This window comes from Nicotiana tabacum, chromosome 18 (assembly GCF_000715075.1).
Source record: "Nicotiana tabacum cultivar K326 chromosome 18, ASM71507v2, whole genome shotgun sequence".
NCBI classification, from domain to species: domain Eukaryota; kingdom Viridiplantae; phylum Streptophyta; class Magnoliopsida; order Solanales; family Solanaceae; genus Nicotiana; species Nicotiana tabacum.
In genome coordinates, this window is record NC_134097.1 from 4,186,854 (window position 1) to 4,196,289 (window position 9,436).

The window sequence follows — 9,436 nt, forward strand, 5'->3', positions numbered from 1 at the left end:
TGGTAACGCCTCCGATGGATACGAAACAGCGAGCGATACCGAACTGAACGAGACCGGAAATGGAAGTAATAGAGAATCTGAAAAAACAGTCAATACGGCGTCGTCTTCTTCTGATGGCGATTTGAAGGAGAAGACGCAGCAGCCGGAAACAAATCTAGAACAGTTGAATGAGGTTAGGTTTTATTATTTCGCACCTTTATTTTGTTGATTAATTCGTGTTGCTATTTTTCGTTGTTGTTTGGTATTGTAGAGTGATTGCTACTAGTTTAGGCAAGTTTAATTTAGGTTAATCAACTTGTATATTTTGTATACTAATGTTTGTTGAGTTCCTTAGTTAATGATTTTTTTATTAAATGTTGCAATGTGCATTGGAAAAAAAATCAGTGATTAGAATTTAAAGCCTGCTAATTCGAGATTAGAATGGAGGAATTCATTTCTCAGTTTGTTGAAATTCTCTCTAGTGATTCCTTTTCTTGTTTTGGTAAGTTAAATTTCATTTTATTTATGTTACTCCATGGCGGTGTCAGAAAATAGCAGATGTTTTTGTGATGATTGAGTGGCTCTACTGCAGACACAAACAATTAATTAGCCCGAATTATCTGTACATAATAGTATCTTCTCCTTACACCAAAAAGTGATATGAAATTCAGAGTCTTTTGATGTATCCCATATCTTTTCGCAGCTAGGGATGTCTTGTGATACTGTAACATGTTACAATTGTGTACTTGACACCTTCGTGATGTATATTTATGAAACTTCAATTATTGAAAAACATATCTTTGTCACAGCTATGGGAAGTTGTCTATTCCTTACATTCCAAATCTTCCAAGAAATAACCAATAGTATGGTCTTCCAATTTGCTTTCTTTTATTTGGTGATTCTTTTAACTTCCAGCTGGTGATTGTCTCTAAGACTGTCCCTGTCCTCACCCAAGTCAGTTTCAGCTAAGAAAGTCAAATGTTGTCTCTAATGTTGTGTTGTATACCTGCAATTTTACTCTCTAGTGAATTATGTTAAGTGCATCAATGAAATGCACCAGATAGCGTTGAAAGCATTAGTGCAGTGTAACCAAGTTACGAGTCTATTGAAATGATTGATCAAATCGATTAGCTAATGTGGTTGGAATAGGTTTTTTCTATTCCTTATATCTTTATTGGGTTGCAGCAGAGTGGCTTGGTTTGACTCATGAAAAGGAAATGATCTCATAAATAAGAAAGAAATGGAAAGAGGAAACAATGAAAATCAAAGATCATGAGAGAATGAGATTAGGGACTATATAAAATGGATTTTCTACCTTGTGTAATAAAAAAGGAAAAAGAAAATTCTAAATATATAAATATACCCGTGTATAGCACATAGCTTCGCTATACCCTAAAAAATACTTTAGTATTCTGAATTTTTTACGCTATATGATTTCATTAATTGTGCTAATGGGGTTTATAACATTGTAGGAAGAGGGTGTATCTCTTTATAGATGGACTTTCTGTATGTGTATGTTGATTTTTTCTTGCCATCACCTTAACATCAACATTAAGAGGAGAATATTAGTACGTTAAGAAGTTAAATGATAGCGAAGCAACCATTTACTAGCATTTTAATATCTCTATTCTGACCGTTCTTGTCCTACATTCTGTAAATCACGATCTTGTTAAAAAAAACATAAATCGCGAAGTCCAAAAAAAAAAAAGAAAGATTACTTGCCTCCTTTAGCTTGGGGAAATGAATGCCTTCCAATATTAGGTAAGTTGCTGCGAAGAAGTGCCTCCATCCCAAATCGAAGATTAGAAAATGTGAAGCTTGTGTAGAAAATCTAGCTGACATTTGTTTTCAACCCTGGGCCTTGGGGTAAAAGTGGCACTGAAATAGATGATCCTTTTCTTTTGTGGGTCATTCAAATTTAACAACTATATCTTTTTCCCATATGATTTTTCCTATTCGACATTGAGGAATTTCATCATAAATGTACTTGTGTGAATCCGACCTGCCTGGCCTTCTTTCTCTTGTTAATATGTTTTTCATATTGCTGTTTCAACTATTACTCCTGCCCTTTTTTTTTGGGAAATGTTCTTCCCCTTCTTAGTTGGTGAAACTGTACTAAGATAATCACTCTCAACAATTATTAATATGATTCTTTCATTTTGAGAAGCAGAAAGCCTTGGCTCAAGCAAATGATGCAAAAATTGAAGGCAATACATTGTTTAAGGATGGGCTTTTTGAAGAGGCATTGTCTAAATATGAGCTAGCATTACAAGTTGCAGCAGATGTTCCTTCAAGTAGTGAAATTCGTTCAATATGCCATGCTAATCGTGCAGCTTGTTTCTCTAAACTGGTAAGCTCGGCGTATGCATTATGTGCACTCTGTATCAGATTTTATTATGTCAAAATTCTTCCATGGTTTGGAAGTGCTGATAGGTTAGTTTTTCTGTAGAATAGTTCACCAAACTTGTCAGGAGCTTTTACATTTGGCATCTGTTTGTTACTGTATAGCTCTTCATTGATTTGCAACTTCCCACTCAGATTCTTACTGCTTTTAGTATAGCAATTTAGTTAGGTGACTAATAAATATTGAAATCAATGTTTGCAGCTTTTGCTGATCACTTGAACTTGTGGGTTTGAACATTCAAAAGAGACCTGTCACCCTATATGTACTGGATATTAACAATTCTAACTGGCTAGTAGAAGTAATGTCTGATTGTTGAGCTCTTTACGCAACCTGTAAAAGAGCTATTCCATATAGGTTTCCCAACATACTCTTGTTGATGGATGTCAATGTGATTAACTTTACCTGATCAAACAGAAATTCTGATCAGCTAAGGAAAAAACTAGTAATAGTCTTGTCTTCTAAACCCCTTTAAACTTGCTTTGAATGGGCCTGATAGTTAAGTTTGAATGACTCTCATATCTGGTCTGGGATATGCTTAAAGCAAATCTCGAAGCTGAAATATATGGAGAGGGGTGTAGACTATGAGAAAGATGTCACATCATATTCTATGCTAATATGGCTTTACGCAATACCATTCGTGTGGAACTGTTAAATTCTACAGTATGTAGAAAGAGTTCATCCTTCTGAGTAGGGGTGGCAAATGGACGGGTTGGGTACGGGTAATGCAGAAACGGATAAATTATCCGACCCGACCCATATTTAATACGGGTATAGAAAATGGGTTAACCGACGGATAATATGGATATCCACGGCTTCTTGAATATGATCACTTTTGGGAGAATTCCTAGTCTCCCAAACTTGAGGCCCCAATTTGAATCTTTACAAATGTAAAAGTTAAATCCATTAGTTATCCATGGGTTATCCATTGGTTATCCATTATTAAGTAGATAATACGGTTTTTTTGATCCGTTTTTAAAAAGTTTATTATCCAACCCATTTTTAGTGGATAATATGGATGTATAACTATTTTTTTAATCCATTGCCACCACTACTTCTGAGTGAGCATATGATTGAAGTGCATCAACTGATAGGCGGACTACGAGATTCCCTTGTATGATAACTAGTGCTCTATTGTTATTTAACGATAATAGCTTTCACCAATGTCATTAGCTCTGATGTCTCTCATTTGTGAACCATACTGTTTCATTGTGGTTACCTTAGGTTTGGTTTTTTGTTCCCTTTTGTTTTCAGGTAGCTAGTATTACTCATAGGTGATTTCATTTAATTTCTGTTTGTGCTGTTTCATCTGCAACTATTTCTGCAGATATTCAATTTCAGTCACAGCAGATTTTTGTCTGCATTATCATTTATCTGAAGTTAGCATCTAAAATTGACGAGAAAAACTGTAGGATTTACCCCCAAAACCCAATTTACTCAAATCTATAATAACCTTATCAATTTTGCTGTCTCTATTCAGTAAATTGTATTCTCTTCCCTTTCCACCTACGTTCTTGTGTCTTGCTGAATGGCAGGTCTGAGTTGAGATGATAGTATTCCATCTGTACTTGCAGTGGCTTGTAAACTTTGATTCGGAGATCTATTTAATCTGACAGTTGGAGGGGCAGTGGGAATGGTGCGGAGGGAAATTAGGTAAATTGGATGAAGAAGGTCGTATCACAAGTCTTGAGACTGGGGAGGGCATTGTCACGGGGGCGGTAGTGGAGGCTGGCTGAGTCTGGGGCTAAGAAAGGTGGTTGTAGTTTGGGCAGGGGTGGCATAAGGATGGTCTAGGGAGGCGTTGACTGCAGACCTCACTTCCTTGTTGTTTAGGTACTTTATGTAGTGATATGTGATGAGCCAAGACATATAAAAGACATGTTAAGGACCAGGATAACTAGTACGTCTAAGCCACACCAAGCCACAGATGATGAGACGGAAGTAGTGTTCTTCGGTCTTGTTAAACTGGTCATTAGTGTGAGCAATGATTGCCTAACTTCTGTTTGATCCTCTTTCCTGTACTTTTGATGAAAGTGGGATGAAAAGAGAAATATTAGCTGTTATGTGGAACAGAGGAAGTATACCGTCCATTGAAGGAGACAAAACTTCTCTTCTATTCTCATCTTTTATAAACTATTTTGTGTTGGACAATCTGTAGGGTACTATATTGAACAGTATCTCCTTTTTTTTTTTTGGAAAAGGTAAAACCATCTTACTTAATATTTTATATATTGATAATGTTAGTTGGTCCGACTTGATGAATTATTGACTTCCAACCTGATCAGATTTCTTGCTTAAGATTTAATACTTTCTAATGTGGAAGTACAATGCCTAGATCACTATGTTTAGTTGTAATATTGTAACTTTTCATTCGTGACAATTGCCTAGAATCTTTTGAGAAAGAAATATCAGCTCTTCTCCTTATAAATTTGGTGTGGTTTAGATTATTTTTTGCCTCTTTGGTACATTGTGATAATTATTCTCAGCTCTTCTCTTTATAAATTAGGTGTATGGATTAAAAACATTTTATCATCCTTATACATAACATGTTTGAATGAGACATATCGTTGATGTAAAGATAAATTTACTGGAAATTCTTGGGAGGATCTTTGCCTTTTCTTTTGTCCAAGTATATATGAAAAACATTGCAGCTACGTACATATAAGACTTCTTGGAATATTTATGTCAAAATTTCTAACATTGAATCAATCAATCATCAATAAACTCCCCAATCCCAAACTAGTTTGGTTCTTGAATTAGAGATTCTATACGTTTATAGGATTCTTTAACCCTTTTATACATCTTGCATGCAGAGTTCATGTTCACATCAATAAACTTTTACTTATATAAAACAGTAAAAAACGACCAGTAATGGTTCTTAAAATTAAGTGTTTCTCACTTATCGCTAATATACAAATCTTTAACCAAACTAAAAGAACTCATGACAAACATCATGGGATCTGATGTAAGCGACATATTTCAAAAGAAATAATCTCTTAGTAAACATATGATGGAAAAATCATGTCATACCCCTATATCTGACATAAAATGTTTGAATTTCATACCTTATAAATTTTGGAGGTAAACTAGACGTAGACACGATATGAGACTCATTTTACTGATGTGAAAGTCATTTGTCATAATGAAACAATAGATGATGGAAAGAAACTTCAGTCTACTTGTGTAAAGTATAGGGTGTTTACGGTCTTTGTGCTTATAGTGTGGTATCAATATGATGGAAAACCCAGCTTATAGGGTGTTTACGGTCTTTGTGCTTATGGTGTAGTATCAATATGATGGAAAACCCAGCTTTTCTTTTGCAATTTTTGGAGGAGATGATGTTGTAATTGTGTATGTGAACTTGCTATCTTAGTAAAATAGCTTACCTTATCAGAAAAAGGTCACCTGTCGTTGTGTTGAACAGGAAATCAAACTTATATTCCATAATCTTAAAGGGTATGTGCATATTTTTTAAGGTCTGCTTTTCCCCATTTTTGTTTCCCTTTATATTAAAGAAATTTCCACAATGTTCCCTCTGCTTTTCCCATATCTTTGTTTTTAACTTTTCCGAGTGAAGTTTGTAAGATATGAATGTGTTTATCTGTGTGAGTTTTTGTTGCATCTACTAATGATATCGATTATACTTTTTCATTTACAGGGAAAACATGGTGAGACAATCAAGGAATGCACAAAAGCATTAGAACTAAATCCTACATATATGAAGGCTCTGGTTAGAAGAGCAGAGGCACATGAAAAGCTTGAACACTATGATGAGGCTATTACTGGTAAACATTGGATTCTGAAATTGTAGTATGATTGTTCAGTATAATGTCATTGTAATTGGTTCTTCTTAGCTGCATCACTACATGACTAAATAACTAATATTCATACTCATTTAAGGGGATATCTGGTGGAGATCTTGTGTTTTTCAACCAGGTTCTTCTATGTCTATTCTCTCTTCCACACTCTGACCTGGAAAAAGAATAAACAAAAAGAGGCACTGTATGTTACTCATGTGCCTCTGGTAATAATTGCACACCACTCAAATAGTTCATGTTATTGGTGAATAATTAAAAAATTGGAGTTCTACTTCGGCTCTTTTCTTCTGTTCTTATTTATTCCCTTTTTTAAAAAAAATTCTTGCAGACATGACAAAGATCTTGGAATTGGAACCCTCAAATGACCAAGTTAGGAGAAGTGTGATGCGTTTAAAGCCATTAGCTGATGAGAAGCGAGAAAAGATGAAAGAAGAGATGATTGGTGAGCTTAACAATCTCCTGTCTTGACATGGACTAATTCTCTATTTTCTTTTCTTATTTAACTTTATATAGTAGAGATTCTTTCCTATAGAATTGTTAATGGTTTGACATTTCTTCCCACTTATTTATGTTGGTCCGTGAGAAGGATATCTAGTTCGTGTCTAACTAACTCCTGGCCAATTATGGAAACAAACAGCAAAAAGCTAAATAGATAAGTGTGTCATTCACATGGTTGGGGACTACTATGTTTTTGCACTCAGAGATTCCGTGTTGCTTCTCAGGCTAGTTGTTTGGCGAAGATTGAACATGACTTACATGCTTTAGCAATTAGTCTCCTAACTTTTCACATCATTCATTTGTCTGTATTCTTTGTGCGGAAGGCCTCATGATGTTCTTGGATTCTTTAGGCAATTGGCCTCATAGTGATTAAAGAAAAAATGGCTATGAGGCCAGCCAGTAATGTTTTATGGGCCTAGAGTAATCTGCTACTGTATGGACTTTGTTTAGTATCAAAAAAATAAAGTGTATAGACTTTGGCAGACAGCAGTTTTTAACTCAGGAAATTGGCTGTGACGTTAGTCTGTACTATAGTATAGACTTTCAGTAGTTTTTAACTTGAGACAATTAACTGTGGCATTTACCATGCACATCTTAGATTTCATAAGGTCATACTGCTCTAACCTATCAAAAAGCATAGTAATGCATTAGCTAACATCATACATAAGTGTCCTTATCAAAAAATATCATATATAAGTGCAATTACACATTTCCTGGCACTGGAGAAACATGTGATAGTAAATCTTGAACTCTGGATTCCATAAGTCTCATAGAACTTTGCCCAAATTTTTACTTAAATGTGACCTTTTTTTTCCTTATTAAAAAAGAGTCCCATTTAAGTAAAAATTTGGGTAAAGCTTGTGTGAAAGCTAACCCAGTGTGACTCATCTGCTGAGCAATGCTGCTGCTACAGTTAACTTAGTATGACTCATCAAGAAACTAAAAGAACAAGGAAAAAAGGAAGACCATATGTTATGTGCTTTACCGCTATAATCTCGTGATGCTGATTAATGCACTTCCGTGCCAAATGTACTATAGCTACTGTTCTGGACTCCATGAAATTGCCTTTTAGCTCGTAGGTCCCTGATTATTTGATCTCTCTTCGACTGATTGTATCATCTTAAGTTTTGGTTTGTGTATTAACACCTTTGTTACTGTTTGATCCAAGACAAAGTATGGTATTCAGTTTATCACGATACCTCGGTTTACTTTCAAGCAGTGTAGGCACTTATTAATCACGTGCATTGATCACTTCTATTTTGTGGTTCTTTTGATGTTAATGATTTGTATTTATTACAGGCAAGCTCAAAGAAATGGGAAATTCCATTTTGGGTCGATTTGGTATGAGTGTCGACAACTTCAAAGCAGTTAAAGATCCAAATACTGGTTCCTACTCAGTTTCGTTTCAGAAGTGATGTGGGTTAGCCGCCATGTTGACATATAAATTTCAATTTTCTTGAATGAAAGATTAAGCAGAACATTCGAGCATGCTGGTTTTGAACAACGCATGACAGTATTGCTTTCAAGTATATAGGTTTTGGCAATAAGTTTGAATTTTGATGTCTCTAAAGGTGAAAGCACATGGGCTCGTAGCCTTGATGTTTCTATTTTTGCATGACCAGTGGAGTTTAGACCTTATATTTGATGAAATCTAGTTATGATTTCTGTGCTACTAAGTTGTTGGTTTTTGGGGGGTGGGGGGTTGGGGTTTCGCATCTTGTCCTCAATAGGGGCCACTCACCTTGTCGCGAATAACCTCATTTCTGATCCTATCTAACCTGGTGTGCCCGCACATCCATCTCAACATCCTCATCTGTGCTACCTTGAGCGATCTTGACTGGCCAACACTCCGTCCCATACAACATCGTTGGTCTGACCATCGCTCTATAAAACTTACCCTTAAGTTTCGGTGGCACCTTCTTGTCACACAAAACACCGAAAGCGAGTCTCTATTTTATTCATCTATTGCTCTATAAAATTTATCTAAAATTAACAATATTTCAAGAAAGATTAAATGAGTTGGCTATATTATCAATTGAAAATGAATTATTAGGAAAAATCGATTATAAAAAGTATTATTAACACTTTGTATCGCAAAAAAATTAGAAAAAATAGATTTTAAATAAAAACATATCGTATAACTTTTTTTTTAAAATTTAGGCCACATATTAAACGTTGGCTTTAGGCCCCGCATATGCTTGAGCCGCCCCTAGGGGGGGTTTGGTGGTTATTTTGTGATTGGTCATTGTTTTGGAGGGGGGGGGGGTATTTTGTGATTGGTCATTGGGATAATACTGTTTCGTCATCTCTGAAACAATTAAAATGTGAGGTAACAAGTACTCCGTGAAATTGTTGAAGTTCGTCAAGTTAATCCAGACGCCACCATTATTTTTTAAAAAAAAAAAAGAAGGAGAGGGACTGAATTAGGGAGCTAGTAAATCGTTTAAAAGAAAAACTTGTCGTGGAGTCCATGCTCGAGTATAAACCTTCTCTTAAATTGAATAACTGAACTATAATAGAAAGAAGATTAACTAAAACAGATTTAACTGCATAAAACAACTTATCAGTATATACTTGTTGAAATTACTAAAATTAGTATTACTAGTTAATGACCTCTTTGTTTTGAAATGTAAATAAACTTTACATAATTCTTCAAAAAGATCCTTTACGAGTTAACCATAATATCAACTGTACATAACATATAAAGATAAAGTACATATTTCCTCTCTTCGTTTACCTT

At 35.1% G+C, this 9,436-nt stretch overlaps 1 protein-coding gene across 2 annotated transcripts in view; it reads left to right on the forward strand.

Moving 5' to 3' along the window:
* The window catches only part of LOC107817349 (uncharacterized), an 8,580-nt gene extending 212 nt beyond the window's left edge, over nt 1-8,368 (forward strand). The window contains exons 1-5 of one of the 2 annotated variants that reach the window (XM_016643152.2): nt 1-172; nt 2,147-2,329; nt 6,039-6,165; nt 6,527-6,640; nt 7,996-8,368. The exon at nt 1-172 is cut by the window's left edge and continues 212 nt beyond it. In XM_016643152.2, coding sequence (XP_016498638.1) covers nt 1-172; nt 2,147-2,329; nt 6,039-6,165; nt 6,527-6,640; nt 7,996-8,111 — 712 coding nt within the window. In that variant the 3' untranslated portion in view covers nt 8,112-8,368. The remainder of the gene's footprint in view (nt 173-2,146; nt 2,330-6,038; nt 6,166-6,526; nt 6,641-7,995) is intronic. The other variant, XM_016643157.2, reaches the window with a different exon arrangement.
* Nucleotides 8,369-9,436: the final 1,068 nt, after the last annotated feature.